Genomic DNA, 25,722 nt, shown 5'->3' with positions numbered 1-25,722 from the left:
TCGAATTAGAATAATAAAAAAACCGTGTATCGATACACATAAAAGTATTTATTTCATCGATTGAACATATGAATCGATTGTCAACTATAAATAACGTTAATATATTGGAGTTTTTACTGCGACTAGCGTAACGACGCCCTTACACCGTCGCTCTGCAGATATTTCACCCTCATTCCAATTTCTCTCTTTTAAAATCACTAAACATTTGAAAAAAAAAACATCAACATTGTGTAGCGTTTGACTAATTAATAATTGAAAATTCAATCTACACAAAATGTTTTCGGTTAAACTCGCAGTTTACATTAATTTATAGTCACTTCGGATCGATATGTGCTTATAAAAACATCACACACGCACGATAGTTTTATAAGTTATTAATTATTTGGATTTTTAGTTATCTACCGTTTTAAATAAATAATTTAATAGCAACGGATTCGTTTGTGCATGAGACATCTTCATACGCCTTAACTGGACTCACGGGGTGGGTTCTTCTACATTTATACATCTTCATAGGTGAGCAGTATTTCCGGAGACTCCTAGTCGACCTACACTAGTGAGTAGTTAGTATACACACTGCGGAGTACACAGTGCCTGTACAGCTCCCACTCGGACCGCCGAGGGAGCTCAGGGGGTCGGGGCGGCCGCCTGAGCCGGACGCTGGAGCAGTCCGCGGTCCTCACTTCTGGGAAGAACGAATGATTGCATTTATCCTAGGTGATTCTAGTACGGAGGTAATCAATACTTAACATCTATACGTTGCCGCTGAGGCGGTGCCGGGGCGGAGGCCGGACAGGGGTTATCTGGACCGCTGGACCCGTCGGGCCCGATCGTTCGGCCACTGCGGCTTCGGTGACGTCACCGGCCGCGGGAAGATCGGGCACCGTGGTCATACAGGGTGAGGCTCTCGAGTTATTCCTTGCTGACGCGGTTCTCGTCTCAGAGGCGATCTTCTTCCTCCTCTTCCTCCGCCTCTTCCCCGCCTTCCTCGTTCTCTTCCTTGTACCCCGGGTGCTCCGAGATGGCGTAATAGTTCCCGTTGTAGATGACACCCAGCTCTCGCAACGCGTCCCCTCGGATAGTGGCTTTTATCGTCCAATTATAACAATCGTCACTTTCCGATTCTCTGTCTAGTCTTTCCACGTCCAAAATTTTAGAACTCAGTCTCTCGAGAATGATGCCGATATCCTTGATGGTGAGATGTCTCTTTTGGTCCACGCTGAGCTGGTCTATGAGAAGCAGGAACTTGTCGGACGTGACGAGCTCGTCCTCGAGGACGGTGTTCTCCGTCTCGCTCTCCGAGCTGTCCCCGTTGCGGCGAGCGCCCTCGGCGTCCAGGAAGCGCACGTGGCCCTTCTGCTGCGCGCGCCGGCCGTCCGCCAGCGAGGAGGGCTGCGGGGACGTCTGCGCGTGCGCGTGGCCCTCCTGGATGGGCGACGTGGCCACGCTCTTGTGCACGGCGATCTTGCGGCCCTCCTCGTGCAGCGCGCAGCAGTGGAAGTCGCACTCCGGCAGCCCGTTGCCGTCGGCGCCCGGCGGCGAGCCTGGCCGCGCCGCGGGCCGGTGCACGTGGCGCGCGCACTCGGGCGTGTGCGCGTGCACGGCGCCGGGCCGGCCCGGGTACGGCGGCTCGTCGTGGTTGATGACGGTGATCTGCGGCCCGGCCGGGTAGCGGCGGTGCGGCTCCTTGTCTAGCGACGTCTGGATGACGAGCGAGGGGCGCCGCTCGGGGGCGGGCTTGCGCGACGGCGACAGGCGCGCGCCCGCCCCGCCCTGCCCCTGCCCCGCGCGCTGGTCCCAGTGCAGCACCACCGTGACGCGCCCCTTGTTGTCCATGATCTTCCACGACGGAGTCTCATCGTGCAACTCTAGGGCGTGGATCGTCTCGCATACGATCTTCGGGATCGCGGAGATGGCTGAAACGGACGAGAACATCATTCGCTTTACTTATCGTAATATGTATATAACGCGCGCTTTACTCGCGAAGTAGAGTTTGAGTCGGGGTGCTCACCAGCCCTAATGACGTCAGCACCGGTAGGCAGCCAGCGCTGTCCCTGCCGGAGCAGCAGCAGCACAGTGTTGGGGGGAAGGGTCCTCCAGTACTCGCCGTCCTCCACCTGAGTCCCGTCGCTCTCGAGAACCAACCGCACGGGCTCGCCGGCACCGACCGACAATTTCTCCTTACCTGCAAATTTACAAAACAATTTTATCAAATTGATATACAAATATTCATTATATATTTACTTATGTATTTTTTAAACTCCTCTTCTGCTTTTTTTTAAATAGCATTATTCTATTGATGACAGCATTTACAATTACAATAACTTTATTTACGAATACTTCTTTATTCTCGTATTTTATCGATTCCATAAAACTGGATATTTAATAAAAAATACCTTTCTTGTTGTACGGTTTTTTTTTTAAAACTAATAGTTCACTCTTTTAAAATATTTACCGGATCATGTATTCTTTTTTATGGTTAATTTATGAATCGAAAATCCATAATGGACACTATTAAATTATTTTTATGCGTTAAAGCGTGTTGATTATACGCTTTTATAATTTTGCATCCATTGCTCTAGAGAGCTTTATTTTAGTTTTACTTGGTAAATACTACTATTTACTATAATTTATTGTGCTGCTGCTGTATTTTCAAACACCGTATTTTTACTGTGTGTAAATAAAAAAATTAGAAACAGCTCCTACCGTCTCTTTATCCTTTATTGTAACATTTAGACTTAGCTTTACATACGGCTTAGAAAATGATTAGAATGCATGAAAACACGGGTCACGACTGATTTTAAGAAATAGTGATATTTATCAAGTAAAAATTGAATTTTCATCTTATTTCAATATTTAATTTTTAATTCTATCCGGCTAAAGATGAAAAAATTTCAAATTACCCCAGTGTTTTGCCTTCACAAAACTTGTCAATGCTCTAAATTTAGGGATGTGTGTCAGCTTCATTATTTAAATGTAATTCATATTCATATCAATTGTGAATTAACATACGTTAACTGTGTTGTCAGATAAATTGAAATGTAATTTAAATCATTTTGAAGGTTTCGCGTTAATTCAAAAGGAAAAAACAGGCCTAGTGCATATACGTTCGTTTGAACGTAGATGATTGAAAAGTCATTTTTGAAATTAATTGGAAAAGTTAATTAATTACACATGATTGGTTTTTCGCTGTCTATATTTTGATGGGAAAAAAACAAATTCTTCTACTAGAATATTAAAACCCTTTTTTATTATTTGGCCTTTGACCAACGAAGGTTGAAGATAACACTAACAAACAATTTTCCATATATTTACTTTGCATAATGAGAACGAAAAATTTAGATCGGGCACCAATTATCTTTGAATGCAGATTTATAAAAAAAATTATCTTATCCTTAAAATTCTAAGTATTTTTTTAATAATCAAAACAATAGGATTATTTTCAAGAAAGAACTAAATATTTAAATAAAAATTTAAAAAATAACGATTGGCTTTAGAAGGAGATCAAAATTAGCTGGAGGTCAAATAAGCTTTTTTTTAATAAATAAATATTTCGAATAAAAAAGAAACAAATATTAAAACCAAAATAGAGTGGTGGTACAGTTACAATACAATTATTACAAGTTAATGATTTTCCTCAAATACACATTACAATTGTAATTTGTATATATTTTTGTTGATTGTAATGGTTAGAGCATCTGTCTAGCAATCTGGAAGTCCCAAGTTCATTTTCCAGGTGGAATAAAAATGAATATGAGTGATTTTTCACTCAATGGTTTATTGGCCACGACTGGTAACTGAAGCTCTGGACTAATCGCCTTACCACCATGTGATTAACGATCAATATCGTTCAACACTTCATTGGTACTATGCAGTGTTTTAGTACGAATAAAGTTTGTATTGAAAAAAAAATTTAATTGCAATATTTTGAGTTTGTGTTTTTGTTAAGTTTATGTTTGAGTTTCATTTGTATGTAGATGTAAAAAAAATCTTTATCTTTGTTGAAATGTCAAAAATAATGTAAAAAACAATTCTGAATTGGATATAATCCAGATTTGTGAATGATATAAATAAGTACTTGGACAAGCTCAAAATTTTGTAAAAAAAATGGTTTGAAATTAATATTTAAATGAATTATTTTTCGAAAGCTTGCATGGATATTCTTAGACGTGGTTTTGAAAAATGTAGGTTGGTGAAAACAATACCTCTATGAATAAGCTCTTCGAAACTGGTAACAACCAGGCCTTTGCGCACGTTTCTCGAACTGTCCCATATTTTAAAAGGCCTCTTTCCTCTCGCCTCCTGTAAAATAAAACACCATGTATTTAGTTACTTATATAAATTACAGTCAACCTTGATGAATTTAAACACCAGTACTCTTAATGAAATGTAATTTTTATTTTTATGAAAGCTTCAATCAAATACTCGAAATACAATGATTGGGAATGAGAAAATTTTATGACTGCAGAATCGAATACAAATTCATGTTTGTTTTTCAAGTTCTAAATTAGTGTGAAGAAGTTAACTGCTTCACAAATGGGTCATCATTGAATATCTTTTTAAATCCGAATAAAAATTCATAGATTTCATTTTATGTCGTAATAATATATTTATTTCAATTATTTTCATGTAGTTACGACTTTTTCCATTTCAGTTACAACTATAATAAAAATACTAATTTAATAATAATAAAACCCTTACCGCACCCCAATGGTGCATAGGGCACTGCTTCATATAAACGCAGTGTTTTCTCGATCGATTACACATGAAGGAAAGGTGATCAGCCCTCCACTTCAGGTACCAGTCCAGTGTAATATTGAATAAATATTAGAGTGAAAAAATCACTTATATTTAATTAAGCCCCCTGGAAATCGAACCCGGGACCTCCAGAACGGTAGGCGAGCATGCTGACCATTACACTACGGTGGCAGACAATGTGCAATTTATAAAGGTAAAAACAATAATACGACCAAATATTTTTTTTTAAAGAAGTTTCAATTCAAGTTAGTTTCCTTAGTGTAGTAGTTTAATGTTTAGATTATTGTTCCGCAAAGTGTGTGCCGCGGCACACTGGTGTAGCGTGGTGATTAGTTGGTGTGCCGGGGAAAAAAGTCTAGTTTTGTGAAAATAACACAATTGCTTCAAATTTTGATAGCCTGTGCTCAGTTAAGTAGGCTCACATTTCGCATTAAACATAATAAGTTAAATATGTTACCATAATGAAATGAACTCTGAAATGTCTTTATTTGGTAGATGTATCTTGAATAAAAAATGTTTGCGGAACACCGGTTTAGATTTTGGATATTATGTATGAATTCCTGGAATCAAATCCCAGGGGCGTCAAAATAATTGAAAAAGATATGGATAAAATGATTTATCACGTTGCTTTTATGTAATTAACAATTATATTAACATTTTATTAAACCATTTCATTGCCTTACAGACAATTTGATGTCAATAAAATTTCTAAGCAAAACTGGCTGTGCACAACGGAGTCCTGGTTCCAAATCTAATGTATTGAAGTGAAACATGGAGTTGGCAAAAGAAGGATGAAAGTAGACTAAATGCAGTCGAAATGCGATCTCTCAAAAGAATGTGCGACAAAACGATGTATGATAGATGTACGAATAGTGAAATAAGGAAGGAATGCAAAGCTGAGACAAGCATTATCGATAAAATTAAGAAAGGTGTGTTGAGATGGTTTGGACATGTAGAACGAATGAGTGAGGAAAGAACGGTAAAACAAATTTATGAGGCGAATGTTAGCGGGAAAGGAAGCAGAGGAAGACCGAGAAAAACATGGCACGATCAGGTATGCCAAATACTTGAAAGTGGTCAGGTTAGGAGTCGTAACAATCGACGGGTATGTATGAGGAGATAGATGCATGAATGTGGAAGAGGCGAAAAATGTTTGCAAGGACAGAGTGGTGTGGCGCTCTATTCTCTCTCCCTACCCCTGCGGGGAAGCGGCGTGATGGTTAGTTAGTTAGTTTATAAAATTTCTAAAAAGGGTATTACAATTATCATATGTCAAAATAATTTAAATTCTTATTACATCCCACTGGTGATACTCCCTGCAATGACCGCTTAAGCTTCTGCATGTATAATTTTGTACACAAAACGGAATGATTTGTAATTTTAAATAGCAGTAAGAATAAAGATATAAAGTAACAAATTTTTCATTTAAATCCATCAATGGTTGATGTGATAAATCTTAGGGGGAATTGACTATGGTAAATTTAAATTGTAAATACGTGCAAGATAAAAATAAATGTTCCCTATTAATTTGAGTGTGATCAAATCTTTATTCATAAATTAAAATTTGTCTTCACTTAATGGACTTATTTATATTTATTTCTACACATAGACGAATAAAAAATTTGAACGAAAAAAAATCATCGATACTGAGGTATCAATTTAAAATACTCCTTTGTGGAGCTAAATCCAGAATTTATGAAAAAAGATTTGCATACATTCAAAATACCGTAAATAAATAACTGGTCAAAATATAAGTTAAGTAACTAACCATCACGCCGCTCCCTCGAAGGGGCAGGCAGAGGGAAAAGAACGTCACACTTATCTGTCATTGCGAACAATCTTCGCCTCTTGCACATTCATGCATCTCCTCACTCATACCCACCGATTATTAAGACTTCTCGTCTAACCACTTTCAAGTGTTTGCAAAATTTGACCATGACAAGTTTCCCGGTCTTCCTCTGCCTCTACATATTACCAACCATATTTGCCTTTACTGCTCTTTCTTCGCTGATTTCCTTTAAGACACCTTTCTTATCTTTATCCATAATGTTTATTTCAGCTTTGCATTCTTACCTTATTGCACTATTCGAACATCTTTCATACATAGTTTTGCCACACATTCGTCTGAGGGATCGTATTTAGTCTGCATTGAGTCTACCTTCATCCTTCTTTTTCTAACTCTATGCTTTACTTTTATACATTTGGTTGGTACTGGAACTTCATTATGTACTCCCAGTTTAAAATACAGTATGATATAATATATTTAGAAATCAAATGGAAAAAGTTTGCCAAAAAAAACAATAAAAAAATCTCAGGACTATTTTACGAGGATGTGGTTAATAGTGGTTGATGGGTGAGTCCAAGACACAGATGCACCGGTTTTTAGGTTGTGATAAATCTTATGACTATTTTACACGCATTAACATGTGTTTTAGTGGTTGATTTAAATGTTTAAAATATTATTTATGGAGTGCTACAAATAAAATGCCAAATGAATAAACAAAATTATGTTAGTTATAAATCTGAAGACTATTGTGGATGTGGTTAATAGTGGTTGATGGGAGTGAGTCCAAGACACAGATGCACCGGTTTTTAGGTTGTGATAAATCTTAAGACTATTTTACTAGGATTTACATGTGGTTAAGAGTGGTTGATTGAATTGTTTAAAATATAAATTATGGAGTTCTACAAATAAAATGCCAAATCTATAAACAAAATAACGTTACATATAAATCTAAATTGACTTTTGTGGATGTGGTTAATAGTGGTTGATGGGAGTGAGTCCAAGACACAGATGCACCGGTTTTTAGGTTGTGCGCGGTTCTGTGATCGATTCCTCGCCTCTGCAGTGTAGCGAGACCCCACCCTGGCGTACACGTGGCCCGCCCTCCCCGCGCCGCCCTGCCGCCCTCCCGCGCCGCCCCACGCTAGGGGAGAGCCCGCGAAGGATACGCTGCCGGGAGAGGGCGTTTCATTCATTCGGAGAGAAACGCTTGACGGATATGGGGCGATGTAAACGGCAACGTACAATGTAATCACGGCCCGTACGCGCAGGTAACTTCACGTTTTTTTACGCTCTTAAGCCCCAATATACGTTTTTTTTTTACATTTCACGATATTTTATTATATTTTATTTGGAACTTTTACAGAACAGTTACATAGATACATTTACATTAATGAGTAACAAAAAACCGGTATTTGTAACATTATTTGTAACAACAATTCTATTTACAAAATTTCACATATGTAATTTAATATAAATACCTGGAAGAGGGACGCGAAAGAGGAAAAAGGAAAGATCAAAGATCAAGTCCAAGATAAATTTTGTGAATATTGGGACACACCATGATATGAATATCGACTAGTGCTTGTACTTGTACTAAGTACAAAAATATTAAATTATATTAATACAAAAAGATCCCACAAAGGCATGGCCTGTGTGTGGGTATACATTTTGTTTTAGGTTATAATAAAGAGTATTGGAAAGAATACAACAGTTATCAAAAATATAAAAAGATGAAAAGAAGTGCTAACGTAAAATGCAAATATTTATAAGACTTAAATTTGTACTGATTTTTCTTGGTGGAACAGCATTTTATAGTATAAAATCATCTGATGATGACCAGTCTAATTTATTTTATTTATTTATTTATTTTATTTATTCGGGAATTGTACAGCTTACATATAAAAAATGATATAATAAACAATAGTTACATTAACAATAATAAACATTACATTACATTAACAAAAAATAGTTACGTTAAAAAAAAAGCCAATTAAACATTTCCACATTTATGTTATAAAACTATTAAAAAACATTCAGAGATTAAACAAAAAAAGGGTATTATATAAAATAATAGATTTAGCAGGAAGGAGAAGGAAAGGAGAGGAATTAATAAGGGTATTTGTAATTGATGATGTCGATTGCGACGAAACGCGGTTGTTGGTCAAATAAAATACATGTAGAAAAAACTACACAGTTCTTATTTAATTCTATAATAATATTTTACTCCAACAGAAAAAAATAATAAAAATGAAGTTAATTAAGTTAACAATAAGTTCATACTTTATGAGTTATAGATTAGAAAAAGAAGCTACTTAGATCTGTTTTTATTCAATAATTTCAAGAAAATCGTAAATCGAAATCAATTTGAACAATTCGTGTCCATCATATAGTCTTTATGGAATGAATTAAATCATTTTGGAGATATGAAAAATGAGTGTTTTTGCGCGAGTCTGGGTTTGCAAAAAGGGATTTCTAGTACAATATTCAATCATTGGCTAATATTTTTCTGAAATAAATTTTGGAGCGTTGAAAGCATATTTAAGATACTCTTGGCAATAGATTTCTCGTAGCTCCAAAAGTTTAGCTTCCTGAAATAATTGGTTGGATGAAAAAGTTTTAAAAATATATGATTTTACTAATAAGTTTTCCTGTTGAAGTATTGAAGGCTCCCCCCCCCCCCCCCATCCAATTATTCCATAAGAAAGAGAAAACTACAGAGGCATGATAAACCATTTTGTTGGTGTTTGGATGAACATAACTAGCTGTACGTTAAATCTTAATTTATTTATTTTTAAATCCATGTAATATTTGACGTTTAGAAAGATTTAAATTGTAAACTGAATGTGCGAAAGAAGGTATGAAGTTGATAAAAATTAATGACGCAATAGGATATAAAGATATTTCATATTAAGTGGTGTATTATTTAGGAAATTATGTTTTTTTATTCTTCTTTAAGGTGGTATGGACATGTGGAGCGAATGGATAACGAAATAATGACGAAGAAAATATTTATGTAGAATGTGAGCGGGAAAACAGAACGAGGACGATCGAAAAAGACTTGGCACGATCAGATCAATAAGAACCTAAAATCTGGTGGTGTCAAAAGTCTGCATAATCGGAGAGCACGTATGACTAGATGTGAAGGAAGCGAGGAGTGTATGTTAGGACAGAAGAGGGTGGCGTTCCATCCTCTCTACCTACCTCTGCGAGGAAACGGTATGATGGTAGTAGTAGTAGTATAAAATATGGCAAGACGATGAGAAATAAATGAACTATGTGACAAATATTGATTGATATGGGATATATTGTATCTATTGTTTTTAGGGATCAACTTTATCCATTTATTATTGAGACAATCATTTTTAGGATACGTAAAATAAATTATTTATAAATCCTTGTACATAATTAGGAAATTTTGAGTGTGTCACACGTGTTCACTAATCTATAAATGATACATTATGTATGTGTCATGAGATTGATCAATATATTAAATCAATGAGTTTCAAAAATTTTAACAGTGTGGTTGTCAATCATGGGTAGAATGATTAATATTGCACTTGTGTAAACTGATCACCTAACCAACCCATGCCAAGTCTTAAGCTCTGTAAATATCCAGACTGCCATATTCTTATCCATCGATCTTGAGAAGTCAAAATGTAAACTCTTGACCAAACCCATGAAAGTAATGTTCAATATAACACTGCATCGATGTTATGCAGTGTCCTATGTACCATTTAGTACGAATAAGGTTTAAATTTATCAAAGTTCGCGATTTCTGTTTTGTCAGAAAATAAACATTTATTAGTTCCAAAATTCAAGTTTCTCTAAACTTTTGTTCACAAAAGCTATATTTGCTTCGTTTAACAGTTGTTTTATTTTTTTTAATTACGTAACGTCCTAGTGACTCTGATATCTAGCTACGGCTTATGCAGCACTGTTTATCATGACCCTACTCAGGCTTCAACTTTTTAAGTTTTATAGCCTATGCCTACTCGTGAGTGGATTTACTCTTTATGTTTAAAGTTACTATATTTTCATGTAATTCATGAGTGAAAATTCTAGGCAAAAACATTCGTTTGACAGTTGTTATTTTCAACTGAAACATATACACATATACAACATTTGTATTTTTTTTTATCTTGACCCATAGCTGTGACATATAATACAAGTCACAATTTTATTATATTAATAGCTGTACCGACCATGCGTTGCTGCGCCTCAGTCTAGTTAAATGGAAAAATAATAAGAGATAAAGCACACATTTCTAATATGTTTAGTTCCACGATGCTTGTGGATAAAGAATATTTTACCAGCTGTCAAGAAGCACGCTGACCACCATGAGCAATTTATGTTATGCTTTTGTTGATGTTACTTTCAACATATGGCACTGTCAATGAGGTATGAAAACTGTTTTCCAAAAAAAAAACATCCTTCAACATAAAAAAAATGTTTTAATGAAAAACCCACATTTCTTATTTGAATCATGTTTAATTTCACGATACTTTGTGTACAAGATAATTTAACAGCTATCAAGCAGTACGCTCTCCACCATGAGCGATGTTTAGTTTTTGACCCGGTCATAACGGCAATCAAAATTGTTTTTCAAAATATATGTTTTTACATGTCACAGATAAACACAACTGTAAAACCAAAATATAAAAACTCGCACGTATTTGGAAGCAACATTGTGTCAAAATTTCAAAGCAATCAGTGAATAAGTTAAGGATGTTTAAGATTTTGAGGATCACCCCTATCACACACTGACTGGATGTACAGATTGATAACATTATATTATCGTTATGATTTAATTAACTCGGTATAAAGAATATTTGAGTTACACATTTCAGACAATACACAAAACATGTGTTCGACCAACAATCATTTATGGGATCGAGGCAAGAGCAGATACATCCAGAACAAAATCATGACTTCGAACTTCCGAGATAAAGACTCTCCGATGCATTACCGGAAACACATTACGAGACCGAGTAAGAAATACCGACATCCGGAGCATGTGTAAGACGGAGGATATCGTGAGGTGGGGACAACAACGAAGGCGATACTGGACTGAACTTATAAACAGAATGCCAGAAGACAGACTTCCACGTATCGCCCTTCAAGGTAACCCTGAAGGACGCAGACCCCAGGCAGACCTCCGAATGATGGAAAGACAGCTGGGAGTCAACATCCAAAGAGCGACATGCGGAGGCACTAACAAATCCCTAGGATCTACAAAAAGAAGAAGAAGAAGATTTCTGACAAACATCTAAAAATTATATAAAATTAATGAACACTAGTGATGTCTAATTAAAAAAGCATCTCAGAATTTGCTAACCACATGATTGTCAAACACCACAATTTTATTCGTGAAGCCATCAATTTTTTCACGCTTATCATAGAAGTAATAAAACGAATAATTTGTAAATAATTTTACATTTCATAAGCTAACTAACGCCAGTACCTACTGTGTTTGATCCCTAAAAAACCTTCCTTATCTTTCCGGTTTTCTCCCTTGAAAACCACGTCACGCACCTAACAAAATTTGTAACATAAGGTCTCATTGCAATCCGTCAGACGAATGTGCGGAAAACGATGTATGATAGAAGTTCGAATGGTAAAATAAATAAATAATGCAAAGGCTAATTTTAAAAAGCATTTCGATAATATTAAGAACGGTGTGTTGAGATGCTTCGAAAGTGTGGAACAGTAAAAAAAATATGAGGCGAAAGTAGTTATGGTTGAATAGGAGCAAAGGAAAGCTGAGGTGTCAAATACTTGAAAGTGGTCAGATCAGTAATCGGAATAATCAAAGTATATCAGGAGATGCATAAATGTGAAAGAGTCAAAGATTTTTTGCTATTCTCTCTTCTAACCCTTTCGGAGAAGCGGCGTGATAGTTGGTTAGTTTCGGTAAGTTCATAAAGTCTAGTCAAAATATTTTTAAGCAACCTGATGATTTTCTATGAAAGCACTGATCTTTCGAATCTAAGGGTGGTAATTTAAAACCCCAGCGTAACGAAGTTAGTTGAATTATAAATAATTATGAAGTATTACAAAGTTAATGCCGTCGCCATCAGTCAAATTATATTGTCCCATTACTGACAAACAGTCATTGATTGACAGTTTCATCTTCATAATATAATCATCAACAACTTAGTTTTTGGAAGAATATAATGGATAGAAAATCTTTTAATAATCTGTCAATTTTGCGATTTTATCGAAGCATTCATGAAAATATTAATTTAGTATTAATTTGTCATTGAAAATTAATATGGCAGTAATATGGTGGTATTAAATGTTCTTGCTAAATGTTTGTTTGAGTTTTTTTTATCAAAAAGTAAATAAAAAAATAGGTACAACTGAACCTTACGAACTCTAGCCTACGCTCATCTATTACAAATAAAAAATATATAGTTTTTCATGAAAAATACTATCATTCTGTACCATGCATCTTTATTACAAAAAATAAACTCAACGCATCTCACGCAACTGAGATTGATTTTTATATTGTTTTTTATAATGTTAAAAATTACCTTAATTTTGTTTTTGAGATTTGCAAACATAGGATTCTTTTGTAATACAATATTCCAATAAATGTTTTAGCAGGCACCAATTTCCACATAAAATTTACCCAACACTGTTTACGGTAACATAATAATGAAAGCACGTAAAACCATAAAATAGCTATTATTTTCTTCTACAATTTGAAGGTATCAATACGATTTATATTATTCAATTACGAAGAAAAATCTCTAAATTTCAAGCCATTTCATTGAAGGAAAATGTGCCTAATATTTCAAGACAATTGTTTTATCGATTTTTTTATTTAATATACAAGTTACATTTTTTCAAACAATTTCTTTTCATTTCTACTTCATACAATGTTATAATTTTAATCGCGCTGAGCATCTCCAAAAAAGTAACTGAGCTTTTGTGCTTGGAGAGGGACTTTTTTTTCTTTTTTTCTTTTTTTTTGTTAGTGATATGTTATACATAATACCGGGGAACATATATTTTATGCAGTGCGAGATAGTTATTTCGTTTAGTTTTTATTTGTATGCATATATTTATAGTGTTCGTTAAGTTTATTTTTTTAGAGTGTTTACGTCTTTTATATTTTTTTATTTTGGGATATATTTTTCTAGTTTTGAGGGATTGTTTTCTTTGAGAAGTTAATTGAATCTTTTACTGTCATAAATATTTATACGAAGAATAAAAGTGATTAAATTTGTACTTTTTAGTCATTTTGATTGTGATATTTATTTAATTTATAAATGTAAGGATACAGCGTTGCTATAGAAAGTCAGTCAATATATCTAATAATAATCACCAGTCGAATCCAACATATTCAACCCGCTAACTGTTTTTTTGTTATTATCTCTTATTGGTAAAGAAATAATTATCGGTAAATATTTTACCAATAATTATTTTATTGGTTTTATGCTAAATTTTACTTATGTAACCAAATATATTTTAGAAAATTCGCTTTAATTTGTTTTAATTACAGTATGTTGTACATTAAAACGAATAAAATCAAATAAAGTCACTTTAGTAAACGAGTATGTTTTAACGATCGACTTTTGTCATGTAATCTGCCAATGATTAATTTAATGAACATAATAAGCTAACAAGACAAATTTTGAATATCTATAAATAATTTAATATTTTGTATTACGTATAAGATTCGTATAAGTATTTGATACGTGTTTTCTTATTTTATGGAATATTCATAGAGCTTTTCCACGCGATCCTAATCTTATAAACTTCATACAAGGCAACCTTACATGAAACCTGTCATACAAATTTCAAAAGATTAGTTTGGCACGAGGCAGTAATATATTACCATACTAAACAAAATATCCTACTATTCCGGAAACAAATATTAAATTACCGTTTGTTTTATTATCTTCATTCATAAAGTTAAGGTTTCGCGTATCAAGTTACAAAAATACTATTTTTTAGGTCGATAATATTTACTTACTTACAATGTGAAAAATTTTACTGACAAAAAATTAAAGCAAATTAAAAAATTAATTATTAAAAATTAATTACTACGTAGATAAACTGGCATAGGATAAGAACTTACATAAATTTATGTACATATTTCCGGGAATTGACCCCGGAACGTCATGCACGGAAAAATGCTTATATCTTTATTATTTGTGAAATTGTAGTAGTTTTTTTGATATATCAATATAAATCGTGTTTTATAATTTTTTGTATTTATTTATTTTATATATTTATTTTCATAATACAGGGTTACATTCAATATACATATTCATTTCATATATACATTTATTATACGTATTACGGCTCTTTAGGCATTGCCTGTGTTGAGCCGAATACTAACATGTTAATATAATTTTTATTTTTATTTTTATTTTTTTTAATAATATTTTTTTTTAATATTATTAGATTATAAACACAACATACAGGAGATACAAAAATAATTTACAGTTTAGGTTTTTCAAAAAGATAATTACACCTGGACTTTAATTAATTCACTTTCTACCGATATTGCTTTTCTTAGCATAAAAAACCTTCATATAAGAAAGTGTTACAAATACCATTATCAATATCACTGTTTGCTACTGGGTGCAATACGAAGATATATTTTTTATCGACATTTTTATTCAAAAAGTTTAACTACATCTGTGGTTGAAAACAACGTTATTTGGGATTTTTCTCGCTTTACTAAAGAAAAAAACGATTAGAATCGTTTATATGATCATAAAATAAAATAGATATACAGTATTTCTAACAAAGACAGCAAGTATAATTTACGCCTGGTGCATTGGCAATTCGTGTAGCACTGAAAAAATTGCGTATGCTATTTTTTATAGAAAGACAAATTTTTATGGTTCTGTGTAATACAATAGTTAACATTGATACGCGCGAGATCTTTGGTTCAATTCCTGGCCAGGTAATGTTTTTTAATCTTGAGTGCTGTGCACTGTACTGGGATAAGAAAACAATTTAATGATAAAAATTAAGTAATATCGACAAATTTATATAAAACATTTATTTTGTGTCATCAAATTTCAAAGTTGGAAATTGCTGACATAGTATGCGAAAATTTTGTATAATTTTCTATTTTATTCAATTTGAAGATGATAAAAATTTATTTTCCAAAAGTCACAAATATAGTTCCTGAATCGAATGTATTACTTTAACATGAAAACCGTTCCAATTTAAATATATTCGTTTATCTAAATAAAAGCAGTATTTTGATTTATTTCTAACCGTTTGAATACTGTAATAAATAGCACTTGAATTGAACTATATCTTCTGAAATCTTCACGTATTGCATTAAATGTTACTAAAAATATATATCCTTACCGTAAATGAGTCCACCCTGATGAATTTACAGTAAATACCGCATATTTTCCCGAAATACACACGTAAAATGAAATAAAAATCTTTTTAACATAGTAAAGATACGCTTTTAAGGACCCTTACATTCATTTTAATAGATAAAACACGTAAAAATATTGAATCTTAAGGATTGAGAAAGAAAATTTCGGTCCGTAGGCGAGCCCCAGTAATGCCCGCGCATACAGTATGGCCACTAGAATCTTCAAGCGCATGCGTATCAAAAGTGCAACTAACTTCAGACCTTATCGTGGCCCATATTCGTGTTTTTATTGCAATTTAATATAACTAAATCAAATAAATAGTACATAAATACAATTAATAGCGATTACTGAATACAAAAAAATATAAACGTCATTTAAAACACATGCATATGAATTTTAATACATCAAAATGTTTTCCTGTCTTACACGTTCATTTTTACAAATTTATTTTATTTGATACAAAATTTCAAAATGATGTATGTTTTCAACTACGTATATTTGTTTTAACCAAATATATTGATGAAACAAATTTACGAAGTCAATAATGCGAACTGCATTTACTTGTAGTAGTTTACTTCAGAACTGACCTAGATAATTTGGCAAGTGTAAGAATTCTCAATCCCGACCTATTTTCTTGATCGAAATTTATAAAATTACGTATTTTTGGGCAAGTTTTTATATGGTGCGAATAAATAGCGAACTCAATCGGCATTCGTTACGGTAATAAAAAAAGCGTTCAAACTGTCAATATCGGTTACACCTACCTCGAAATCATCATGAAGTCTCATACTTAAGGGTTATGGTTTAAATTCATTATGATGGTTGTAATATGAAACACTCAATAAATGAATTATATATTTTTTTAATGAAATTAATTTTATTTATAAATATTCACTTTTACACTGGATTATGGAATATTTTAACAGAGCTTTCAAAACAACACGGAACGAGTGTGTAAGTACTGCAAATTCGAAAGGGTTATTTTTTTAAACGTTCGATATTCGAACTGTTTGAAAAGTCGCGTTCTCGGTTTATAAGATGGGCTGCGGCGCGATGCTGGCCAGTACGGCGGTCCCGCCCACGGCCATCGCAAGTGGCGACCGTCGCGCGCGCGCCCGCCCGCCGCTCTGCCGCCCTGCCGCGCTGGCGGGCGGCGCGGCGGCGGGGTGGCGGGGGCGCGGGGGCGCGGAGGGAGGCGGCCCCGTGACCCGGTCTCGGCCCCGCCCGCCTCAGGTGCCGGGTTTGTTTACGCACCAACGTTTGGAAAGCGCGATCTTAGCCGCGGCGATTCGAAAAGAACCCGAAATCGGGGAAACCCGACACTTTTCGCTCGTATCGCACACGCGTTTTCGCAAATCAAATTTATAGAATTGAAAATTATAATTAATAATGTTATCGATGACTTATCAAAAGCTCAATTTATAAGTTTAATAAAGCAATCGTAAGAATATAAGTTGTATCCGCCTCCGTGGTCTCATGATTAGCATGTTTAGCTACCTTGCTGGAAGTCCCGGGTTCGATTCCCAGGAGGAGGTGAAAATTAATATTAGTAATTTTAATGGTTAGAAGAAGAATAATAAATTTATAGTTAAATTACTTAATGAAAAGAGATCATCAAAAAAATGTTCTAAAATATTTTTTACGTTATAACGCTATGTAATATTCAGTTTGTGGATTAATAATAAATAACATCAACTACCCAAATAAGAAAATGACAAACATTTTAGAAAAAAAACATTATGAATGTGGTTCGCTATACACAGATAAACGTATTTCAATATCATGCGTTCTCACGACCATTCACATGCGTATTATTATTACTTTCTGTGTGCACTGCAATTTGTCTGCCTCCGTAGAGTAATGGTAAGCGCGTTCGGTATCGTGCTGGAGGTCCTGAGTTCGATTCCCAGGGGGGAGGAGTGAAAATAAATATTTGTGATTGAACATTCTAATATTTATTCCATATTACGGAGCGGAAGCGGAGGGCTGATCACCTTTCCTTCATGTGCTAACGATCAAAATAATACTGCGTTTATGTAATGCAATGCCCTATGCACCATCAGGTACGGATAAGGGTTTAAAGAAGAAGAAATCTGTCAACGCGTAGACGTATTTACATAAACAAAATAAATAAAAATTTACATAATTCTGATATTAGTTCAGTTGCTACAGTGAGTACTATTTAAATTACACTCGGCATATCAAAACAACCCATATTGACCTATTGACAACTGTATTAGAATCCAAAAGCGAAATATGAAAATGAATATTTTCCCAAAATGTTCATTCAAAGCTTCTTAAACTGTCATCATATATTTATACGCCTGCGTAAATGTACATTATTTTTTATTTAATAATGACAAAATCTTAAGAGTTTTGGATAAATTTGCCGAGTACAATTTACACACGCCTGAACGAGTACGGGTATGTTACCAACATTGGGTATGAGTAAGAAGCAGAAAAAATATTGTTTCTATAGATAAGTAGACTAAATCGTACTAAGCATTAGAATGAAAACACGTCGATCAGACAATTTCTTTAAAAAAAATTATATTACAAGTACAGTCTGTTCACAGTCATTTCACCTCTAGTTTTTTTTTTTTTTTTTTAATTATTTATACGGTCAAATAAATAATTTTAAAAAAAACAACTAGAAGTAAAATAACTGTGAACAGACGTTAGTTAAATCGTTTAAAATTAAATTGTTAAATCTTTGTATGTATGTGGTCAAGTCAGGAGTTGGAATTATTTGCGGGTATGTATGAGAAGTTTCATGAATGTGAAAGAGGTGAAGAATATTTGTCCTTATCGACACCCAATGGTGCAAAGGCCAATGTTTCGTATAGAAGTAATGTTATCTTGATCATTAAAAACTCAAAGGAAAGGTGATCAGCCTTGCGCTTCAAGTACTAATCCAGGATACTATTACATAAATAAAAGAGTGAAAAATCAGTAACACAATCAAAATGAGTGATGAAAAAATATTGAAGACACGAGTGAAGGAATTAGAAGCAGAGAAGATCGAGGTAAATTTGGCATAATCGGGGTTTGAAAACCTCGATCATGCCAAAATGAAAGTATTTGAAAACACTCGAAAGTGGTCAAGTCAGGAATCAAAATAATTGGCAGGTATACATAAGAGATGCATGAATGTGAAAGAGGCGGAGAATCTTTGGAAAGACAGAGTAGTGTGGAGTTTTATTCTCTCTGCCTACACCTGCGGGGAAGTGGCGTGATGGTTAGTTAGTTAGTTAATGATAATTATTGGCCGACGAAAAATATAACACTAATTATTTAACTAGAATGAAACATTTGGTGTTTTCCTTTAAGTGAATACATTTTTGCTCACAAAGCTGGTGAAAAAACCGTAGTTAAAAAATGTAGTTGTACAGTAGTTAAAACGGAAAAACCTGAAAATTGGACTATATTATCTATTCCAAATAACATCGCTGATCTTTGTTGATATGTCAGATACCTAACCTAAAACCACTCTAACGATGGTCATTCGTTGCCATATTACAAAAAGTTGGACGCCCCCAAAATAGGTTTTCTTTATTTTTTCCACGATATGCAAAACAAGTTCAAAAGGTTACGGGAAACTGATGGTTACGATATTTTTTAAATAACAATATTTCTATAGTTGAAGTAACATACTGTTATGCAGTTTGCGACCAGGCGAAAAAGCTCAACTCCCTTTTGACAACAGGAGAATTAATTGTTTAAAATAATTAAAAAATAAATAATTATATTCTTTCACGTAAATTTAATTAATTCCATATTTAGAGTAGTCGACAGTATAATTTCACAAATAAATATGAAATTATTTCGACTCTCCAAATTATTTTTATTTGTTCTTCCCTTAAACAATATTCACGAACATTTATATTTCAATAATAATTATATCACATAATAATATTATTTTTAATATTTAAAATTGTATTCTATCGAAAATTAATTTTGTCTAACCATATTCAAAGCGAGATAATTGCATGTAAATAAAATAATTCTTTGATATAAATATTCAAATGCCAAATTTTGGCTCTTCATGTATAATAAAATTTTGTATTCATTAACCACAGCTTTATGCCTTTATTACAGTTCATTGCACCTTTTATTATATAACTAAATATATGAAAGTTGTGAGTAAATCGTATTGAAATAAAATACAAACAAATATTTATCTTAAAAGATTATTCATCAAATTTTATACCTAAATCGTTATTGTGAGCACCGGGATTTGGGTCCAAAACAATGCATTAAAAACATTACAGTAAATATTGTATCTTTGGGTTAAATTATTATAACTGTTTAAATTTAAATGTGGGCGTACTCGTTTATAATTTTCCTATATTCCGTATATTTTTTTAAGAGATATAAATACATATCCTGGTTAGAGTATCAACTGTAAATACTTGGTAAATACTCTATTGTGCAATTCAATAAACATATTTTCGATGTCGCAATTTTTTTTCATGCGCTTAGGTTAAACCTTCGTGTTCAATAAATTATCAAATGCAATTGAGAAATATACGTTTTTGGGAATTCTCAAGTAATTAATCTACGTATAAGATTGTATGTTTATAATATTTTTTCATACCACATTGAGTGAACTAAAAAAAACATATAATTTAATAATTCTCGTAAAGGTAACTCGCTACCCTTAAAAACTGTTATACTCGTGAAAATGTTTACTTTTTAGGTTAATTCTTTGATTATTATTTTTATGATAATTTACATTAACAAACCTTACTAATCCTTTACTAAAAAATGTAAATTCGTTTATATTTCAATTTAAGCTTAATTCCGACACCGGAAATGTTAATTTAAGTTAAGGACAATTTGTTATTTTAGAATAGGCATCAAAAAAGTATGTTTTAAATATAAATTTTATTGAAATGACGTCTATGGACATTTCAAAAGAAAATAATCTCTTTTGTGTTATACTACCAGAAATAATCAATCCCTCGTAGTTTTAAAGATTTACTGTTTTACATAAATATTTTCTCGAGTGTCTAAGTCTTCTTTCAATTACGTATCCTTTACTTTTTTTAATATATATTTGCAGCAGATACGAACCAAATATTTATTTACAAAATACTGTAAAACTGAAAATACTGTCCAGATCTCTTTTCTGCCATCAACTTAAATCACTCGCCGAGATAGACATCGCTCACTCTTTTCAACAACGTCATATATTAAAAAACTTGATTTTTCAGGGGATCGTTTTTAAAGTTTAAAAATATAATACAATGTATTAAAAATAAATATGAAGCCACTTTTTGAACTTTTTACCGTGCAACAGATTTTTTTAGGTCAAACCTGAAGGTTTTTTATCTATTTGAAAAATATTTATATACTTTTTTTTATTAAACAATAACTTTTCTTCAAAATGTAAAAACAACACTTTCTGCCCTGTAGTGGGTAAATATTAAGTTGAAATATGCCGCTTTTGCTGGGATATAGGAAATTGACGATTTTTGATATATGACGTTGTTGAAAGGAGTGAGCGACGTACCAAATTAATTCGTACTGAAAAGCCAATCACAAAAGCCTCAACAAATGAACCCATCAATCGTGCCATGACCTCTTATTGCATACTATGTAGACAGATTTGACAGACATAGTCCATGATAGGTTAATTTTTCTTAACTTAACTTAATGCTTAAATTTAAGCAAATCTACGTATGTGCTTAGGTATGACAATTTGCAATTGGGAATACATTTCTTAGTTTTATTTACATTCGTGCTTAATAATTCTAACATACCACTTTCACTGCTTTTTTATTAATGTTAACTCAATGTGAATATATGCATAAATAACATTGCCACCGGAAATATTTATTAAGGGATAATAAAAATATTTAATATGTTCGTCATTCGCCTAAAAAAATGCTTAATCCATCGGTGAACTATGATATCTCAAAGATATAACTGTAAACAGTTTTCAAATTATAAAAAAAAATGGAAATTGCTGTATAAATAAAAAAGAAAACACATTTTTAATAACACAGCAATTTGCATTTTTTTTATAATTTGAAAACTATTAAAAGTTATATCTTTGAGATATCATACTTCACAGATGGATTAAGCATTTTTTTAGGCGAATGACGAACATGTTAAAAAAATTGTTGTCCCTTAATAAATATTTCTGGTGGCATTCTTATTTATACAAATGTATATTCACATTGAGTGTTTTTTTACTAAATTATTTATTTCGTATTAAAATAATAAACAATATAATTTTGTAATAACGCATGATAAAGAGCCACAAAGTTGATCAGATACAAAGATGACGTAGATCAAAAAGTCGTTTCCGTTTATTTGTATCCATTATTCATATTTTATTGTTTATAAAATAAAATCTGTTTTCATGTATCAAAATATAATATCGATATGTTTTTATCATTAAATTAATTATTATTGAAACATATTTGAACAAAAAAATCCTTGACGGTGAATATTGTGTTTTTAAATTAAAATATTTTATTTCGTTATATTCTTGGTTTTTTAATAGATATTTTAGATATTTATATCCGAAACATAAACATTTATTTATCTTAATGAATATTACAATCTCACCAATAATTTGATGAATCCTAGAAATACATAGTTTACTATGGTTTTCATCGCATATCGAAATTAAAAAAGTTATTTGACCACTGTTTTAATTTTTTATTCATTATTAAATACATTTTTTTGTAATGGGTATATGAGCGAAGTTATTCGTACATGTGTGTTAACAATTTAATAAAGTTTCCGTTATTATTGAAAATTTGCGAATTTGTGATCTGATTTATATATTATTAGATTTATATATATTATACGTTACACGTATTTATTATCCCTTACAGCAAACTTTAAAAGATTGAGAGAGCTTCGGGCTTTTAACAACACGCGACAATTTCGCCGAGTTCATGTACGAAAGCACGTTGGTTTAAATTTTCATTACCATAACAAATCTCAAATGCTTCTCTAACACACTCGCACCTAATGAATTTTATATTTCTCGTAACTATTTCAGCTGATATTACCTTTCGCGTAAACACGCTGAAATCATCAAACTGTTCACGTTGCTCCCGAATTTTGGGAAAACATTAGAACCTAGAATCGATCGCGGGGAACTTCAGACGTCCGGAGGCGTCGGGGAAGAAATCGAGGTAAAACCTGGGAAAATGGCATGATCCAGAGGGGGGGATTAACGGAACCCCCTAATTCCAATATTTTCATACGTTAGGAATGTGTAAACGTACACATTTCAGATTCTGGAAAGCATGGCGGTTGATTACGAATCTGACGAAACCTATTTAGATGGCAAATGCACAGTTGTCGAGGATTTTTGAATGCTGTTCACTTTGGCCACGTTTCGGCGCACCGTGATGATGCCTCGGCACTCATTGATTGCGAGGGACGCGGTATTGTGGTTTGCGATTTGGGGGTTTGGATGCGCCCCGCTGGGTTGGGATAAATGAGGGGTGTTCGGGCGGGTCTCGGGGCATGCCCGGGATTACCTCTCTTGCCATGACGGCATGTCCTGCGGTCACACCCTGCCGCCGCCGCTGGCGAGCTCGTCATCCCCGATGAGCATCGTCCGACCGAGGAACAGGGCTGTCGGCGGAGCCGTGCGTCTGACTGGCGCGCGAGCGGCGGGCCCACTGCGGCGCGCCGCCCACGCCAGTGGCGGCATGTATTATATCTTCCCCCGGATTCTAACATTTTTTATTTTATCTATCTTAAGTAAATAAACACTTTTCATACTTTTTCCGTTACATTTATATATAGTTACAGTATGTTTAGTGAAGATCCATATAGCAGTCACTTGATTCAAGCTGCAACTAGTTTCATATACTTACTAGGATGAAACTATGTACAAGCTAAAAAACTTTTCTCTCAGGAGTTTAAGCATGAATACTAAAACCTACTTCATTCTCAAATTAGTAACAGAGTTTACTCAAATATAATGGGAAGAAAAAAAAATAAAAGCATACTGTGTTGTCTCCCATTTTTCCATTGTTCTTAAGACATGAAAAATTTTTTTACAGGAATGAAAATTACACACAAAAATATAAGATACCCTTATAATTGAAAAGCGCAACTTTCTTGAAATTTTATGCAATAGGAATCTCTCACAACTTTTTAAACCCAAATATATTTTATCGTGAAATAGGGTGTTTACTAATTCTCAAGTTAACAGTGTCAACGCTCAAACTATAACCCAACGTATAAACTTATTTTTTAAATTTTTAGTATTCATTTTCAAATATCCAAATAAATGTATCAATTACATTAACGCTAACACTCCAATAATCCATCTCAAGATTTAAAATAAATAAATAATTGGTTATCATTTGTAAATTTCGCTACACCCTGTACCATTTTAACTTTTTTCCCGATTTATTCCACCCGACGCCACTGTGTACGGTGGTTGGTTTGACGATCAATGCGTCACAGCGGCGAGACGCTTGCGCCAAGTTGACGCACGCGCACGGGAACGCACGCGCAGGGGGCACATGCCGCAAGTGACGCATGCGCCACCCGCTCGACCATGCCGCCTTTTGTTTGTCACACAAACATTTAACTTCTGACCCATTTTGACGCATTATATACAACAGACCTGACCTGTTCTATAGAAATTAGTCTTTACCCGTTGAAAAAACCTACACCCAAATAAAATTAATATAAAATAAAGCACAAATATTTACCACTGAAATTTATTTAACTTTACAATATTATTAATAAGATTGTGTCGATATTTTAATTTTTAATAAACTTTTGGTTTGTATTTGCAGACGCTAGCGCCATCTACCAAGCTCTATAAGAAATATGTTGTGAGAATATGGTCATATTTAGCATCAATGTCTTTAAATCACATGCACTCGTGAGTGAAATTTAACATGTGTGACAATTTTTCCCGGAAAACATGTTGTTAAGGCTGAGATCTCGAACGTCGTAGAATGCGATCGGCCGCGCTAGGGCCTAGACGTCTTTCTGGGTTCAATTATTTAAACAATATTTTTTGTTTGAGTTCTACAAATTATCTGTTATACATATATTTTTTTTAAATATTTAAATGTATAAAGTAAAAAACATTTTAAAATGTAGGAAATATTTTCTTTTCAGATAAAATTAGATAAAAGTTTCTTTTTTAATTTATTAATTTTTATAATTTATACAATTCGCTCCGATCTCCAATCCGAAGAAAGATGGACAAAACCACAAGCCAATCCAAGCCAATTGTTGTTTTAAAACGCTAACTGATGTGCCGGACGGTAAAATTCCATATAATTCTGTGTAGTGGACAAGCACCCTTCGGGTACTTAAAATTTCATACCCATACTTGTAAATACAAATTTACGTAAGCTACTAGGGAGATAAATATACTAATCCTTTGTTTTTTACAATTGTGGTGCACTTTTATATCAACTATTTTTGTTTGTTTATTTCTGATTTTTGAAAAATTCTAAGGATGCCATCATTGAAAAAAAAGTGCTAATATTTATACATCAATTAAAAGATCTTGAAATATACCGTGAAGTTTTTATTATTTATATATAAACGTTTATTTTTTCTGTATTTTAAATTCTTTTGCATTTCACAATATAATATAATACAAGTACAAAAAATATATACAAATACAAAAAAAGATTCCACAAGGCGTAATACATAAAGGATCATATATTTCAATAAACATATCTTCATAACAATATATTTTATAAAGCTACTTTTTATATGTTAGCTAACTAGAAATGTGAAATACGAGACCAAAACACACAAAAAACTCGAAAAAAAAGACTAGTAGGTAGGTACTTACTTTTGCATAGATTTATT

At 33.4% G+C, this 25,722-nt stretch overlaps 1 protein-coding gene across 1 annotated transcript; it reads right to left on the bottom strand.

The window, feature by feature from the left end:
* Drep2 (DNA fragmentation factor-related protein 2) lies at positions 1-23,528 on the bottom strand. The gene is made up of 4 exons (XM_088272667.1): positions 23,406-23,528; positions 4,203-4,299; positions 2,009-2,182; positions 1-1,913 (listed from the first exon to the last, which is right to left on the bottom strand). Exons 1-4 carry the CDS (start codon positions 23,415-23,417, stop codon positions 937-939), a joined length of 1,260 nt encoding a protein of 419 aa, XP_088128793.1. The 5' UTR covers positions 23,418-23,528; the 3' UTR covers positions 1-936.
* Between the last annotated feature and the right edge of the window lie 2,194 nt (positions 23,529-25,722).

The sequence above is a fragment of the Brachycentrus maculatus genome, unplaced genomic scaffold, assembly GCF_059751285.1.
Source record: "Brachycentrus maculatus isolate JH-2025_06_01 unplaced genomic scaffold, ASM5975128v1 h1tg000514l, whole genome shotgun sequence".
NCBI lineage: Eukaryota > Metazoa > Arthropoda > Insecta > Trichoptera > Brachycentridae > Brachycentrus > Brachycentrus maculatus.
This window is presented reverse-complemented; position numbering and strand designations above follow the sequence as displayed.

Excerpts from the sequence above, each read along its gene's own strand:
- Drep2 (XM_088272667.1), bottom strand. Across the intron at positions 2,183-4,202 it reads CGAAGAGCTTATTCATAGAG|GTAAGGAGAAATTGTCGGTC; the intron begins GTATTGTTTTCA and ends GTAAATTTGCAG. Across the intron at positions 1,914-2,008 it reads TGCTGACGTCATTAGGGCTG|CCATCTCCGCGATCCCGAAG; the intron begins GTGAGCACCCCG and ends CGTCCGTTTCAG.